The sequence below is a fragment of the Drosophila suzukii genome, chromosome 2R (genome assembly GCF_043229965.1).
Source record: "Drosophila suzukii chromosome 2R, CBGP_Dsuzu_IsoJpt1.0, whole genome shotgun sequence".
NCBI lineage: Eukaryota > Metazoa > Arthropoda > Insecta > Diptera > Drosophilidae > Drosophila > Drosophila suzukii.
Genome location: NC_092081.1, coordinates 12,425,007 through 12,441,055, shown reverse-complemented (window position 1 = coordinate 12,441,055; position 16,049 = coordinate 12,425,007). Strand labels below are relative to the sequence as shown.

General features: G+C 44.7%; 5 protein-coding genes across 5 annotated transcripts; 2 read left to right on the top strand and 3 right to left on the bottom strand.

Moving 5' to 3' along the window:
- Window positions 1–659: 659 nt before the first annotated feature.
- On the bottom strand, window positions 660–3,100 carry Mpcp1 (Mitochondrial phosphate carrier protein 1). The gene is made up of 4 exons (XM_017077337.3): window positions 2,945–3,100; window positions 2,173–2,381; window positions 1,005–1,769; window positions 660–933 (listed from the first exon to the last, which is right to left on the bottom strand). Exons 2-4 carry the CDS (start codon window positions 2,363–2,365, stop codon window positions 767–769), a joined length of 1,125 nt encoding a protein of 374 aa, XP_016932826.2. The 5' UTR covers window positions 2,366–2,381; window positions 2,945–3,100; the 3' UTR covers window positions 660–766.
- A 386-nt stretch (window positions 3,101–3,486) lies between these two features.
- On the bottom strand, window positions 3,487–8,939 carry LOC108010018 (VWFA and cache domain-containing protein CG16868). Its single transcript, XM_017074813.4, has 6 exons — window positions 8,704–8,939; window positions 8,317–8,645; window positions 7,496–8,255; window positions 6,767–7,441; window positions 6,131–6,712; window positions 3,487–6,074 (listed from the first exon to the last, which is right to left on the bottom strand). Exons 2-6 carry the CDS (start codon window positions 8,581–8,583, stop codon window positions 4,006–4,008), a joined length of 4,353 nt encoding a protein of 1,450 aa, XP_016930302.3. The 5' UTR covers window positions 8,584–8,645; window positions 8,704–8,939; the 3' UTR covers window positions 3,487–4,005.
- A 547-nt stretch (window positions 8,940–9,486) lies between these two features.
- LOC108008970 (uncharacterized) lies at window positions 9,487–10,403 on the top strand. The gene is made up of 2 exons (XM_070994679.1): window positions 9,487–9,525; window positions 9,703–10,403. Exons 1-2 carry the CDS (start codon window positions 9,487–9,489, stop codon window positions 10,255–10,257), a joined length of 594 nt encoding a protein of 197 aa, XP_070850780.1. The 3' UTR covers window positions 10,258–10,403.
- On the bottom strand, window positions 10,400–14,255 carry Cpr56F (Cuticular protein 56F). Its single transcript, XM_017072534.4, has 2 exons — window positions 14,125–14,255; window positions 10,400–11,552 (listed from the first exon to the last, which is right to left on the bottom strand). Exons 1-2 carry the CDS (start codon window positions 14,128–14,130, stop codon window positions 10,893–10,895), a joined length of 666 nt encoding a protein of 221 aa, XP_016928023.3. The 5' UTR covers window positions 14,131–14,255; the 3' UTR covers window positions 10,400–10,892.
- On the top strand, window positions 11,686–12,807 carry CkIIbeta2 (Casein kinase II beta2 subunit). The gene is made up of 2 exons (XM_017072535.4): window positions 11,686–12,300; window positions 12,577–12,807. Exons 1-2 carry the CDS (start codon window positions 11,750–11,752, stop codon window positions 12,671–12,673), a joined length of 648 nt encoding a protein of 215 aa, XP_016928024.1. The 5' UTR covers window positions 11,686–11,749; the 3' UTR covers window positions 12,674–12,807.
- Window positions 14,256–16,049: the final 1,794 nt, after the last annotated feature.

Genomic DNA, 16,049 nt, shown 5'->3' with positions numbered 1-16,049 from the left:
TGTTAGGACTGTCCCAACCTTTAACATATTTTAATTTTTGAAATGCTGCTTGATGGTATATATATATTTTTAATCTTTCAGAAGGATGGATTGAATATTAGTCTGCTATCCTCAAACATAAGTTTCCCTCAAATTGTATATGAATGTTTAAAAAAAGAAAAATAAACATCTTTAAAGGTAAAAATGAATATACAAATCTGGAAAAACTTATAACAAACTAAAAAATAGCTTCAATTTGTTCTTGATTTTATAACAATTTTCCTGTTTGAAGAATGTTTAAAAGGAATGTTTCTTATTTAAGAAAATTCCGCTTAGTATATGAGAGAATTTTTCTCATTAAATGCCAAAAAAAAATCTTAGCTCATTAGTTGAGTTTGAAAACGCTTATTAAGTATACTGTTCCTTGGTCAACAAAGGAAATACAGAATTAAATGAATGTAACTTTAACATTTAGTTGTAAGTATTTATGTTATTAAGAATAATTTAATTCGGCCTTGTAGCATGTGAATCTTGAGTTTTTTGTGATAGGATAGAAATTAAATTTTAATAAAAATCGCTTAACAAATTAAGTGCTTGGACCTAAAAGTTTTTCGTAGAGTCCCAGGCACTCCCTATCTCAAATATATATTCAAATACCCAGCAATTCAAAGAGGTTGAAATTTGTGTGTTATTTTTATTTACTGTGTGGTTTATCTATACAAATCAAGTTTAATTCGATTAACATTCTGCTCGCTCTAAATTTAAAAACAGTCAGCTTATAGTTGGCTTACTGCTCGCCAGTCACGCCCAGCTTCTTCTTCAGGGACTCGGGCATTTCTGGTGGTGGTGGGCGTGGCATGCGCAGGAACACCTTGACGGCATCGTAGATGAACCACTGGGCGGCGGTCAATGTGCCGATCATCACGATCCTAGGCACCAGGCCGCCCCAGAGTCCTGAAAATAAAAACGAGGAAATTGCTTTAGACGAAGGGCGCAAGGGGGAATCCTACGAAACCATTACTCACCAGCCCAACCCAGCTGCTTGGCCACATCCAGTGCGGATGCGCCCTTGGCCTGGTTCAACTTGGACACCACCGTATCAGCGGGATGCGAGACAATGGCGCAGAACACTCCGGCAATGTAGCCGGCGGCGAAGGTCACCACCAGCTGCTCACCCTTGGTGCAATCGGCACGGGGCTTGGGCACCACATACTTGTACAGCAGCTCCAGCGTCCGCTCGAAGCAGGCGAACTTCATCATGGTGTATGGGATCTGGCGCATCCAGAGTGGGACCAGGCCCTTGTAGAAGGCGGCCACGCCCTCCTGGGCCGTCATCTTGGGCAGAGCCTCACGCAGATTCCTGGCAAAGCCGGGTGTGGTCTGGATCTTGACCTTGGCCGCCTCCATGGGCGCCAGTGCGATGTCGGCGAAGAACTCGGCGGAGGCCGAGGCGGCCAGGTATAGTCCGGTTCTGTACAGGAATGCGTTCTCCTCGCCGATAGCATCGCCGTATATCTTCTTGAAGACCTCGTAGAGGCCGAACTTGCACAGACCCTGCATCGAGTATCCGATGAAGGTGGGGGCCCAGCCCTTGGCCAATCCTCGGACGCCCTCCTCGGCCAAACTGATGCGGAAGCCGGTGAACACGCTCTTGTACTTGGCCGGGTCCACCTGCAGACGGCACTTGACCAAGTCCAGAGGCACCACCATGGTGTGTGTGGAGCCGCACGAGACGATGCCGCCCAGGCCGCACAGCAGGAAGTAGTGGTTCGAGCCGAATTCGCAAGAGTCTGAAGTGGAAGATTAGAGCCCAAAAAATGGAGAATTTAAGTTTCCTATCTAGCATATACTATACACCTTAAATGTTCCCACCCAAGATATAATATGTATTTAAAGATTCCCAATATGTTTTTAACATTTTCCTATCAAGGAATAATATCCCTAGCTAGGATATAATATTTATCTTGCGTTATATGTTAGAATGAATAGAATAGGATATAAAGCAATACAGTCGAACTTCCATAACTTCCATCTAACAAGTTCGAGTTATGGAGACTTTGAGTTATAGAAAGTTAACGATAACACATTTATATTTATGTATAAGTTATTATTGATATTGTATTGATATATGAGTTCATAATGGATCGCTTTATTTTTGGGTAAGTGATTCCACTAAGTGGTTATCCTACTTACCACCCTCGGCAACAGCAGCGGCAGCGATGTTGTGATTTGGAGTCAGTTGGCGCGGGGTGACATCCTTGAGGTTGGGGGTCACCACAGCGGAGGATGTGGGGGCGGATGCAGGCGGGGCTGCCTGGCAGTTGACGTTGGTGAATGGCGACTTGAACGTTGAGTTCTGCGCGGCATCAAACAGGGACTTAAACATGGTGCCGAAAATGGACCTAGAAAAAGAAAGATCAAGGATTGTAAAGCTTTAAGGTTAAGGTCATGATGTAACCAAATTGGTTCCAAAAAGGTCCCACCTACAAAAATAGTATTGTATTTTCCCTCTTTTGTCAGGTACATAAGTATTAATTATGATAACCTTTAGATATCATTATCTTTTTACGGATAATATAAAATCTTTGTGAATTGCCAAAATATTTAATTTTTCGATCATTTTCTTTATTATCTAATCTGTTTAATTGTTATTTTTGCATTAATAATAACATTATTTGATAAGCAATAATAATACTGTATTAAAAACTTTACCACCTTGATAAGTTATATTTGTCTTCGTTTATATATTAATTTTCTATCGTAAAACCCACAAATATCCAATCGAACAAATTTTAAAATGTATTGTTGCACTTGTTTTTTACATAACTATTGTTTTTTTCTTTCGCTAAACACTTTTTATGCATTGCGTAATGTTTCCTCTCAGTACGTATTGGATCACTTTGTATATATTTCGAAAATATTTGAAAACAAAACGGATTTTGGCAAACAAAACGGATCGACTCACTTCAAAGTGCGTGGGATCGAAGGAAGTGAAGTGCAGATGAGTTTGAAATATAGTTGAAGTATAGAGTTGTTGTTGGGCTGAAATGTTGGGACCCAAAACAACGTTCGTCGTGCGCCAGACCAGAAAACCAAATGCAATGGCTGCAATGGAAAAGTGAGCGCTAGCAGCTTCTGTACAGGGTTGCCAAGTGTGGCCGAAACGAACCGGTTGCTAACGGTTTTAAATCGGTTGCGTATCGGGTAAAAAACAAAATCATAAATCGTACGTAAACCACTTAACGGAACAGTCTTGTATTAAGCTTTAAATACATTTGCTCTGAAAAGCACCTGACAACCCCTGAATAGCCATTGTTATTTATAAATTAGCAATTTTTGGCCACCACCGCCAGCTGAGAAATTGCCCATTGAGCAGCGTCTGCCTTGCTTATAAACTGTATACGTATAAATAAATTCATTAACGTTCGGCCAGCTGATCGGAGGACGAGAAGTTGGCAACTTAATCGATTCATCGGATCGCCCTGGATCAAGGTTAAGATCTTGTGGTTTTTTGCAAAATTTAAACATTTTATTTGAAACGTACATTGCTATTATAGATGTGTAGTACTAAAATCGGTAGTTAGTAACTTTGTGTACTTAGGATCTATTACAAAAAACGGTATACGACATGGTATCTCACAATCAGACAAGTAAGTACATTTAAGTTGTTGGTGCTTATAAAATAAATGCTAAAAATATCGGAAGTATATGCTGCACATAATATAGTAATACTTTTTGCAATAAATTACAGTAAAATACAATACAATACATCGATCAAAAATGGCAGAAACAATGTCATCACTTAATAGTTGGTGTTAGACTCGTATAAGATATAATAGATACAGATGGGCCAGAACTGGAGTCCATCGCGAGCTCACTACAGCTAAGAGAGCTGTTAGGAAGTCTGGAATGCATTCCCATCATTCTGGACTGGCGGCAGTTGAACTGCCCGTTTGGAAACTTACATCACTAAATTGGCAAACAAGCGGATATCTTACGCTCTAAAACTTAACAATGCTAGGTGGACTACGATTCGGCAGTCTCCATATGCCGGTGCACAGTCACTGGAGCCAAAATGTAGTGTGGTCGGGACTCATCCCCCTCGAGGGGCAGCGTGGTCTGCCCGTAGACACCACCCACTCCTGCTGGCGGCCCGCGACAAGGCGAGGGCGTGGCCTGCACCTGCTTGTAGCGTTCCGTCTTTGAGGTCGGCTGATTGCTCAAGTACGGATGCGTGTTGGGCTGGGTGGAGGACTGCTGGCGATTCGTTGGACTCGATATGGAGGTGGATATGGACATCGTATCCGATTTGCTGTGTCGCTTGTCGTGCAGCAGCAAAGGTTCCGCCAGCGTGAAGCACTGCTGGTCGGAGCTGTCCTCATGCGGCGTCATGGTGCTGTAGCCATGATCCGACTCCCCGTTGGGTGGCCTGCGATAGCTACTGCCGCTGGATACGTGGTAGGGCGATATATCCGCCGCATGCATCAGCTGCCGTTGCGCTGACGCGTGGTCATATCCACCACCTAAAGGCGGTTCATCATGCGCCTTGCAATCGTCAAAATTAAACCTGGACAGCGGCAACCCATAATTCTCTTCCTGCACCGAGTCCACGTAGAACTGTTCCTGCGTCTGGGCATCCAGATTGTGCCTGTAGCAGTAGATGGCAAAGCCTATCACCATGACGAGTACCACCATGGCACCTCCCAGCGGCCCAAAGGCGGAGTAGGCATGCTGCTCCCTTTGTGGATTGTGGGCAGCCAGAAGTTCCAGCTCGTCCAGTTCGCCATATGGCGTCAAAGAGGCAAGCACTCCGTTGAAGCAGCTTGCTTGCGACGCACAAAAGGCGGTGGAAAAGCTGTTGCCGTCCACATCCTGCTGGCACCATTCGCAGCCCATCACTCCGAGGCATTCCCTTTGCGTGGAGTAAGTTTCGCATATGCCCGCAGATCCGGGGCAACTGGGTAAAGCACTGAGAAGCTGCGTCGTCGGAGGTAGTGCAATGAAGTGCTCACTTGGGGGTGGACAGTATGGAAACTGTTGTGTGTAGTTGGCAAAGTAGACAAGAGAGGATGGCGAGCTGCTGTCCCCCACCATGGGACACTCACAAGGGCACTCGCAGTCCGTTTGATCCATCCGCTTGCAGTTGAGGCATTCCCGATCAATAGTGCTGCATGGACAAAAGGCTCCGCCATCGCAACTGGAGTTAAGTACAGCGGCGAAGAGATTACTTCCCCGGATCAGGGCAATTGCGTACTTCGTTCGCTCGCCATGCACTACGTTGGTTAAGATGGTGGCCAGAGACGTGTTGAAGGCGTAATATCGCTGCAAGGTGCGGTTTTGATAACTGGCACAGCCCAGTTTTCTTACCAACTGACCGTGGTTAAGCACGTCATTGGCCAAGTACGATTCCTTGTGCGTGAGGTGCTCGTGTGGCCGTCGCTGGTTTCTTGTGAGTGTGGCGGGTTGCAGCATGCTGGGATGGGCCAGCAGATATCCTTCATGCTCGAACAGCAGGCACTTCATGTGCGGCAGCTGACAGATCGGAGTGCCCTCCATTATCAGGCGATAGTAGAAGGCATAAGGAACGTCCAAAGCAACCACCGCCACCGGTCTGTCCTGCTGGACAGAGTGCAGAGCATGGGCCTTGCCTTCGAAGATGGTGTGCGCAATGGTGATGATGTATCCCGCTCCTCCCGCATCCAAATACGGAGCTGTGCTTACAATCTTGCCCGGCTGTGCCATTGCCTGACGGAACCAAGGCCTCCTTGTTGGATCGTAGCTGCTGCCAAGCAAGCAACCTGGGTACAATTGCAGTACTCCACTCACACTGGCCATGTACCGTCGAATGATGTGACTTCGCAGTGATCCTCTGGCATCCTGGTGTCGACGTCGCAATTGCTGCATCGCCTGGTACAGTACACTTACCTCATGCCGAATAGTGGGACGCAGTCCCATATTGGCCAACAGGCCGCTAGAGTCGCGAAGATAGGCCATTATGGACTCCACGTGTCGCAGCTGAGTTCGAGGCCTATTATTGTGAAGGAATCCGAACGGAGACTCAAATGCAGCAGCGCTGAGGAACAGAGTGGGAGCATCTGTACAAAGCAGAGATTTAGTAATACGGTGAAGTAGCCCAATCCTCACAACTTACCCATTGTGGCCATTTGCCTGAAGTAGCGACAGGTTTTGGGCGGAGCACTGCCGCCCTGATTGAGGTCCAAACGATGGTAAAGCAGGTCCATGCTCTCGCCATAGTAGCCTGGTTCGTAGTTGGACACGGTGTCTTTAAGGTTATATCGCTGCGGGGAGGAAACATTGCGCAGGGAATCACCTCCACTGCTGACCAGGCAGAGAACATAAAATCCCAGCACCGATTGCCAGTGGTAAGTACGCTGCAACCGCTGTTTTCCTACAAAGACATCCGTGGTGGCATTGCCGCTTTCCTCATGCAAAAGTCGCTTCCTGATGAGGCTGGAAAAGTCTGTAGCGTTTTCCAGGTAAGCGATGTTTACGGGATAGGAGGTTTCTCGCTGAATGAGCGGCCTTGGAAAGGCCGGATGAGCCAGCGTGTTCCCTGTTGACCGATCGAGCAGAAAGGCATAGCCACTGCCCTGCTTGGCACTAGATGGAGCACTGGGATAGTTGAGCAGATCCTCGAGCAGATCCGACAGGTACAAGTTAACGCCCACAACGCCATAGGGAGGAACGGCATGGGTGATGGAGACAAGAACATCTGCAACATGAAAAATATTAGTTGTGCAAACTAGTTATATTTTTTGAGACTCACCTCCGCTGTCTGCGTCGACAACTGGCGGATGGACTTCCAGCGTATCGCTCAAATATTTCTCTTGAAAAAGCTGTCCAAAGATCCTAGAACTCGTCTGTGGAAGAGACGTGTCCGCATGCATTTTGCTGAGCACAAAGAATCGTCCAGCCAACTGAGATGCTTGCTGCCCACTGGGCCACCAATTCGACACATCGATCTCGTACTTGGTGTAGTTCTGAGTGGCCACATCGTTTAGGAATTGCTTTTCGTACATAATCCGCTTCTCGTCGAGCACCACCGCGCATGTATTGATGATCACTGGAGCCCTGAGCCGACGTTGACCATCAGCTACCACTCGCAGAACTGCCATCGCATCAGAAAGATTTGTGAGAAGACCACGGGTAACGTAGACAAATTCAACTGGTTGCTCCGCCGGGTTAATCATTCCCGATTGCTGCAGTCGATGGATTAACTCGAAGGAGTACTCAAACCCCAACGAGTGATTCGTAAGAGCAGGTGCCCGGCTCAAGCTATTAATGTAGCTGTATATCTCCTCCTTGTGGCCACGAGTAGCGCTGTAAATTCCGTGGCCAGCCTCTGCGGGAAAGGATTCCAGGTACATGAAGTTCGCATCACTCGAAACGGTTACCAGTGACACTTTATCTGTGTCCTCCAGCAGTTGGAGCATTTCATGTACTGAAATAAAATAAAATGTATTTTCTGGTACTCAATATTAATTTAAATATTTACCAAAGCTTTTTGTGAGGGCTAGCAACTCTGCGTTTAGAGCGGATCCCACATCTATGAGGAAGAGCACAAATTTCTGCTTAATAGCCGACACATACAGCTGACGAAAGTGCAGGCTAGCAGAGGCACCATCCGAGTTGGACAGGAAATAGATATGCTTGAAGTGGTTGCCGCTGCTGGGCTTGCTATTCGAGTTTTCCGCATCGCTCCGACTAAGCCTGCGTTTGAGTAGAACCAGTTGATCCGATATGTACCCATTGACAGCCAAGGAGCGGGCATTGTTCTCATTCAAGAAGGTGGCGCGAGCATCATCCGACTTAAGGTAGTTGAGGATTTGAATCTGCTGCCTGTTGTAGTGAATGGATTGAGTCGACGAGGAGCCGTATTCCACGTCCGTTTCGTAGTCAGGCTGACAGTTTTCGATTTGGCTGTTTAAGTAGAGTGGCATATGCTCGGTGGACGGTGAGGCCGTGTTCCTGGCATGCAGATCTTCCAGCTCCATCTCCAGATCCAGCTCGCTCTCCGACTCCTCATCCTCGTCGTCGTAGCTGTATTGCCAGACCTTGGTGAGGTTGTAGCGAAAGAGCTCGCGCAGTTCCAGCACGACGTGGGTGGCCTTCTGCAGTTTCTTGCTCAGACGGCTGCTGAACAATTGCAAATCCCGCTGCACTTGAGGATTGCTAGGGCTGCTCTCGTTGCTAGGGGCTTGGCGAGTGGGCGGGGCCAAATTTGAGCTGCTGAAGTGCATGGAGTCGAAGATTTCCTGCAAAAATTTGTAAAATAATAAGCTGAGTTTCCTAAGGCTTAGTGTATGAACAACCAACCTGGATCTTGGCCACCCTCATCTCCATGTTGCGAATGTTGCGCAGCTTGCCCTCCATGCTGTGCCGCAGTTGCATGGCATTCTGCTGGTTGTGGTTGACGAAGAAGACGCTCGCTGGCGACTGCTGCAGGGGCATGTAGCCGGGATCCGTAGGCACTTGGTTGCTAGTTGAGTTGGCTATGGCCAGAGGAACTTGTTGACTGCTAGTTGGGCACGCCAGCACTGCCAGGATGAGCAGCGCGGCATGGAGGCGGCAGCTAGGCCACATGGTTTTGGGGTTTCCGGCGGGCTCCGTGGCCACTGGCGCATAATAGTTTGTTTACCACATGTCTGAAAGGCAAAAAAAAAATGTAGAACGGTGGCCTCCACCTCCGGAATTCTGTATTACCAGGTTCTCCTCGAGCTGCACGCTGATTTGTTTATGGAATTTCGTCACATATATCTCGCTGATTTCTTCTCGTTGAGCATGGCAACATAGCGCACATTGCCTACTGGCACTAGGACAATACAGAACTAATAAATAAATACACTCATTGTACCGTTTGAGCTATATTATTATATTATTTTTCTAAAGTTGTGTAGTTTTTTTTCAACATTCCATTTGCGAAGTGTGGCCGTGTCTTGTAAATTGTAAGACCGTAGGCGTGAGTAGTGAAAATACCGCACTTATTAGTAAGGCTGTATATTAAAGAGATTTGAAAGTTTAAGTGCGGTTACCCTAAAAGTAACGTATTTTCAAATATTGGAATATATAAAACTTAATACTTTTAAGATTCGAAAATGTTAAGTTGTTTAAATACCGAATCTGTGTACATTCATTTTACTATTAAATGTAAATACCACATGAAACTATTGTTTAATTATGTAGGCCTTCTTCTGTTTTGGTTTAAATCGAAAATAAGTGATGTTCTTGCTAAGACTCAATTTTTTTAATCAACAAATAAATAATACTATTGAATAATAGAAAATTCAATTCATTGATCAAAATAACGTACAACGTTTAACTTTCCCTTTCACTTCTCACGAGTATTTAAGAGTTCACAACCGTTAACTAACTTCTGTCATCCAATCCAAATTTGAGCCTTTGCCAATTATTCGCTCATCCGTTGTCAAGGTTGCGTGCATTCGATTCTTCTTTTGTCGATTGGATACGTGACTATGTAGTCTGAAGATGGAACAGATGCAGTCCGATTGGTGTCAGCCGAACAAGGTGCGTGTCCGGCATGATAAGTATTGCAATGATTTCAATTGTCCAATATAAAAATGAACGAGTCCCAAACATTGCACCGCAGTTTGAAACGCACCGTTCGTCAAAATGGTGACAAAGGTATAATATGGTGTTCGATTTACGAAAATATAAGTGTATTTTTAAAATTCTTTTTTAAAGATTCTTCTATTGATTGCATTTCTGGCTATTGTGCGAGGTGAAGTACGTCCAATTGTTGGACGTAGAGCTCCTTATGCCCCAGCTGGTTGGCATCCGCGGGTTCCATTTAACCTACCCAATGAGTACGTACCTCCTGTTCGTCAAAGAGTGGAAATCACCAAGGCACGTGTTGACCAGATCGAACCAGTGGATAAGCCTCAATCGAACTATCTGCCCCCGCAACAACTGGATATTCCCGATGGAGAGATTCTGCCCAGTTCCCGACCGGCAAACCAGTACGGTCCTCCAGATCCCAAATTTAAAATCATATATCCCGATGAGGAAGAGCCAGTTACTGAAAAGGAGTCCACAGACAATCAGCAACCGAAAATCAGAGAAGGCCGTTACTTTGTCATATCGCAGGATAACAAACTGCAGAGAGTTACTTTCAGCTCTCAGCAAAACGGCGAAGATGAAGACTTTACGGCTCAGTTAAGTTATTCAACTGTGGGACAACTCAAGGATCCTGTCTATCGATACAACAACCAAGGACAATTGGAGAGGGTCCTGAAGTAGATACTTGGAAAATAACATTTTGAAGTGTATAAAATAATTATAAAAACCAATCAAACTATTTCATAACTCTAAGGTTTTCTTCTGTGTTTACTATAAAAATTAAATTACACTAACCTGTTAAAAATAAAAACACATCTTAGACTTTCTTTTTTGACTTTGTTTTATACAAAAATGCTTCTTTATTCATTTAATAATTATTAAATATACACAAAAATCTCATAAGTTCGTTTCACTTTCGAATTTCCATTTTCGTTTAAAAACTAAATACAATCCTTATGCATGTATGTATGAATGCGTAATGGTCATGGTGTGTGTGAGTGGTGTGTGTGTGTGCGTAGACTAACACAAAATGAAGGCGCTTAAACAAAACAAAACGGCAAGGAGTTCCAGGCGTAGAGACAGGAAACTGGGGGGGAACGAGCGGTAGTGAAACGGAAACGGAAAGGAACGCGCCTGTCTATGGCAAAATGGCGGCCGTTCCACTAAAGGTATTCATAGAGATAGGGATAGACTGACTGCGATCGCTGGCACTCTGGCTGGATGGGCGTTTAATACTCGGCCAGCGGTCCCATGAAGTAGACGAGTATAGTTGCGGGGTCGACCTAAATCGGGAATCCACATTCCCACATCACCGCTTAATAGCCGTTGAACTTGCCCTGCTGCGCGTTGCTATCGTAACCGCCGCCGTTGCGTCCATTGCCGTTGCCATTTCCGTTTCCGTTGCCATTGCCAACCTGCTCATACCGGATAGTTGGGCGGTATCCGTTCTGATCGGCCTCATACTCAACAATCTGCTTGCGACCATCGGGCAGCAGGACGTAGTAGCGGCCCACGGCCAGATCGCCATCCCGGGACTCCATGTGGCCGAAATCATTGCCCGACTCGTAGTCCTGCACGTCGTACTTGAACTCATACTTGGCCGGACCGTACTGCTCCTCATCCCGCTGTCCATAGCCGTTGCCGTTGCCATTGCCGCCGCCATAGCCGCCGTTGCCGTTGCCATTTCCGTTTCCGCCCTTGAAAATGGCGCCCGTCAGCGCCGGAGCACCATACTGTCCCTGGGGTGGGGCAATGGGGGCTCCGTAGCTGTTGCTGGGCGCTCCACCGCCGCCGCCGGTGCGCTGGGGAGGCAGATAGTTGTTCGACGGCGACTGGAAGCCCTGCGTGGGTGGCAGATAGTTGTTGGAGGGCGCCTGGGGCGACTGGTTGGGCGGCAGGTACTGGTTCTGGGGCACTGGCGGTTCCGCATGGGTCCAGGCAGCCAGGCACACGAGCAGCGCAATTGACGTAAAGGCCTGTGGGTAGAAGATTAATGGTTTGTTATTAGCGTGATCCTAAGTAAACTTATAGATCTCCTTGATTTTGATTCCAGACTAGCACACCACGTCGCAAAACTCTAAGCCCCAGCCCAGTTATTCGAAATTTGAAACGTTTTTAGCCCCTTTTTAGTATTGTTCCCTATATCTCGATAGCAACTTTAAGTCGAACAGCCATGACTGATTCGGATGAGACAGCCTGGATCCATTGGTTTTGCAAGCAGCGCGGCAATGAGTTCTTTTGCGAGGTGGACGAGGACTACATCCATGACAAGTTCAACCTCAACTTTCTCGATTCGAATGTGACGAACTATCGCTGTGCACTGGAGGTGATCCTGGATCTGAACTCAGGCTCAGCCTCGGATGCACCCGCCGAGCCGGAACTGGAGGCCAGTGCGGAGAAGCTGTATGGACTAATCCATGCCCGCTTCATCCTCACCAATCGCGGCATCGAGCTGATGCTGGAGAAGTACCACAAGGGAGCCTTCGGCACGTGTCCGCGCGCCTTCTGCCAACGCCAGTCGGTCCTGCCCATCGGATTGAGCGACAATCCCGGCGAGGAGATGGTCCGCATCTACTGCCCCAAGTGTAACGACGTGTACTTTCCCAAGGCGGCAAGGCACTCCAATCTGGATGGGGCCTTCTTTGGCACTGGATTCCCCCACATGCTCTTCATGGTGAATCCGGATGCTCGACCCAAGCGGACGAAGCAAAAGTTTGTGCCCAGGTGAGCTTGATCCGTAGTTCCCAAATACCAATCCTTATAAGCCCTACCAACTTGGTGGCATTAAAGTTTACAAGATAAGTCTATTTAAAAGTCTATTGTTAAAAGATTACATTACTAACTGGGTATGTTGTGTATCTGATTTGATTTATCTTTTTTAAACATCGTCTAAACGATATCATCTCATTATTATTTTCGAAACAATTAGGAAATCTTTTTTTAATTTAACTAATTCTCATAATATATTTTTTAAATACTAATATAGATGTGTTTCCCCAGGCTTTACGGCTTCAAGATCCACCAGATGGCCTACCGATCGCCGGCTGAGATCCTGAAAGACATGTCACCCGAACTCGAAACCCCGACCCATGTCTGATCACAAAAGCGAAATTTCTCATGTGAATCATCTGTCCCAAGCCCCCTGTGGTGTACTACTGTTCGGCTAGTTGGCTACCAGCTCATTAAACTCTCATAACGAAACCATAACTGCTTAGGCTGTGACCCGCTTGACAATCTTTTGTTCGGATTTGATGGCTTGCGAGCAGGCCCAGAATCGGCTTTGTCTTTCCCATCTTTACAGCATTTAGCCGGGGCATATGCAAATCTGCGGTAATTGGGTCTCAGGTGAGGCTCCCATCGGATCGGATTGGATTTGGCTGGGCTGCAAGTGAAGGGCTGATCTCTGGCTTGCGCAATGCGTCTGAATGTTAAGTATACGCCGTGTGGCGCGGACAGCCTGTGGGAGAACCTCTTCGGCTCTGGGGCTTACACAACTTATTTCCGAATCTTGTGCAAAAGATCTTCTCAGGGCCGTCAATGACTTTCATGCTTCATTGGCGTTAAAATGCAATGCTTTTTGGCTGCGCTTTTGTGTCTACCTTTTTATCGCCGCCTGGTCATCTCCAGACTACCCTACTTGGGCATGTCCAGTAGTTCTTCTTCCGCCACTTAAAGTTTCTCTAATTTATTCATTGCAAAATTACCCCAGGCTTAGTTTGTTTGTGTTACCCACACCCTAGAAATGTACTGGGATCGCTGGCTGCAATTGTTTCCCAGGCGGATGAGATCGGTGTCATGTTCTAATTCCGTAACCCGCCAAAAAAAAGCGAAAAACAGTAGCCATCCCCAACAAATTGATGGCTATCTTAGCCATGATGATGGCAGCTTATGAAATTTATTATGCGGATCTCCGCTTGATTAATCGCCCTACTGAACTTGACTTTAAATTTGGCTCAAATGTTAATATTTCATGTCTTCTCCTTCCGAATAGCTGGCCAAGTGTTATGTGAGACAATCAAAGCTTCATTAGCTTGATGAGTTGTTTAATTGATTGATCGATCTATTGCCAAAATCCATTTTGAATGAGAGCTATCGATTGGCCAACATGTTTTTGGCACCTTTTGATCAATATTAAAATATAAGGAAATTGTTTGGTTTTAAATTCATGTTTCTAAAAATTCAAAACCAATTTTAGTATTAAAGAATTAAATAAAATTTGATGTTATTAAAAAAAACAGCTTTATCGATTTTTCAAATTGATCGTAAATTATCATGTTTGCTTTAAGTTGATCATATTATAAACATTAGATTCATTACTCATGAAATATAGGAAACTGCTACTTTACTTGTATGTTAAGTATCTATCTTTAATAACACTGTTGGCAACTGAATCCTAGTTCCGTAAAAAGTAATCCTCTAATCCTGCATATTTTTACTAAACAGATTCTTCATTTTTCTGCCCATATCCTTTTGTGAGGACTCTTATTCACACAGCACACCACTTGACACTTGACTCGATAGAGTTCCAGTTGGCTTTATAGTATATACCTTCATTTTGTGTTGTCACTTGTTTGGGATTTTGGCACACACGAAAACGGTTTTTGTTAACTTTGCTCTGTTGGCTGTGTTCTTCTTGCGAAGATGGTTGACTTGATTGTGATACTGAAACAATTTCGTAGGCCAGTATTTATATTTGAAATGAGCAGCAGCTAACGCAGCTAACGTCGACGTCGGCTTCAAAAAATTGCGCGCCAAAATGTGTTTTTTTCAACTGTTCAGTTCGTTATTTCAATTTTCGGGCAGAAAAATACAAAAAAAAAAAGAGTTCCACAGCCGAACGAGCACTCGAATAGCATTACAAAATAATGCAAAGCACCGAGCAGAGGAAGAGCAGATTTGACTCTCGCGAGAAGAGGGAAATCGCTTGAGGAGTTTTGTTATAGTAAACTAGTTACTTTAAAAAATTAAAGCGCCAAACATTTTGACGAGCTAACTTCGGTTTTTGTATTCGGGTTTGGCAAATGAGCGAAGATGAGTGCCGCTGCGACATCGAAACATCCAAACAAACATCCAAGTATCCAAACAAATGACGTCGAGGGAGTACCGCGCTCCTGCGCGGCTGCAGGCCATAAACATTTGTTGCCGCTCGTGTAATGGCAGAAACACTTATTTGTAATGGAATTAGTCATGCGGCGGGCAGCGACGTCGACGGTGCCGTCCAAACAGCCGCTGGTGAGCGGAGCCGCCGCCGCTCCACGCATCTTCATCTCGGATCGCAGGCTTCAGTCTTGCGGCAGCTTCGGCGGCGGCAGCCTCGAATGGCTGGAAAACAAAAGACTCAGGCAACGAACTTGCTGCAGCAAATTGTAGTACCCCCCTTTGGTGCGTGGGAGTTTCTGCTGGGCTTTTTGTTTCGGTTTTGTTTTTTCGGCACATCTAATGAGCTGGATTATGGCCCAGTGTTCACAGATGCGGCCGTTTGGATTGGCGTTGACATGGATTCAAGTCGGATAAGCTGCAATTGAGATGTGAGCACTGCGAGGGAAATAGCGTTTCAAAACGATTTGCAGATACGTTATCTCGCTGGGAAAGATACGCTCTAGTGTCGACGATTTTTATTGAATTTATACTCAACATTAGAAGAGACTTAAGTGTGCTCTCCAAAGTATAACAATGCCATATTGCTTGAAAAGGCCATTTATATCTAAAAATGTATTAGATTAAAACCAAGGATTTGACTTATTGATTTATGTGGTCAGTATAAAATACTAGTTTAAAATATTTAAGGGGAAATAAAACTGTGCGCTAGCTTATAATTCAATGAACTTCATTGTCATCTAGGAAATTCAGTGTTTCCACATAAGTTCTTTGAAATTCTTAATCTATTTAAAATTTTTATTTAAGTTTATTTTAATTAAATGGATTCTATATAAATCTAAAAGAAATATGCTTCAATTAAGATGTTAAAAGTGAGCAAAATGTATATGCAAATTGAACTGAACATTCTTATTGGTTCTATACACTATGAATTTTCAATACTTTTCATTAAGCTTAAAGTTTGCTTTGTTGTAAAATGTTTTTAAATTAAAGCTTATATTTCAATGAAGTTTGTTATTATGCCTGTATATTAAGTTTTATGTTCTTTATTATATTTTAAAATCTTACAATGTCCTTATGCTGTGATATTTATTAAAAATAACATTGTGAAGAAAAACAGATGAATGTGGTTTATACTTTAACTTATTTATTAAAAATAACATTGTGCAAAAAATCAGATGAATGTATTTTTATACGTAAACAGCATTTGGTATTTCCTGCAAGACACATTTGTATTTGTTCAATAGTTTTGAATATTTATTTATCCCATTAAAAAGTCGATTGCATAACACAAAGAAAACTTGAACTCTTAAAAAGTACTTGAGACAACGGGGAAAAGTAACTCAATATTTTTATTGCCATATTCCATGTTCAAT

Excerpts from the sequence above, each read along its gene's own strand:
- CkIIbeta2 (XM_017072535.4), top strand. The coding sequence starts at position 11,750 with ATGACTGATTCGGATGAGACAGCCTGGATCCATTGGTTTTGCAAGCAG. Across the intron at positions 12,301-12,576 it reads AAGCAAAAGTTTGTGCCCAG|GCTTTACGGCTTCAAGATCC; the intron begins GTGAGCTTGATC and ends GTGTTTCCCCAG.
- LOC108008970 (XM_070994679.1), top strand. The coding sequence starts at position 9,487 with ATGGAACAGATGCAGTCCGATTGGTGTCAGCCGAACAAG. Across the intron at positions 9,526-9,702 it reads ATTGGTGTCAGCCGAACAAG|ATTCTTCTATTGATTGCATT; the intron begins GTGCGTGTCCGG and ends TCTTTTTTAAAG.
- Mpcp1 (XM_017077337.3), bottom strand. The coding sequence starts at position 2,365 with ATGTTTAAGTCCCTGTTTGATGCCGCGCAGAACTCAACGTTCAAGTCG. Across the intron at positions 1,770-2,172 it reads CGCTGCTGTTGCCGAGGGTG|ACTCTTGCGAATTCGGCTCG; the intron begins GTAAGTAGGATA and ends CTTCCACTTCAG. Across the intron at positions 934-1,004 it reads CAAGCAGCTGGGTTGGGCTG|GACTCTGGGGCGGCCTGGTG; the intron begins GTGAGTAATGGT and ends TTTTATTTTCAG.
- LOC108010018 (XM_017074813.4), bottom strand. The coding sequence starts at position 8,583 with ATGTGGCCTAGCTGCCGCCTCCATGCCGCGCTGCTCATCCTGGCAGTG. Across the intron at positions 8,256-8,316 it reads TGAGGGTGGCCAAGATCCAG|GAAATCTTCGACTCCATGCA; the intron begins GTTGGTTGTTCA and ends AAATTTTTGCAG. Across the intron at positions 6,075-6,130 it reads CAGGCAAATGGCCACAATGG|ATGCTCCCACTCTGTTCCTC; the intron begins GTAAGTTGTGAG and ends TGCTTTGTACAG.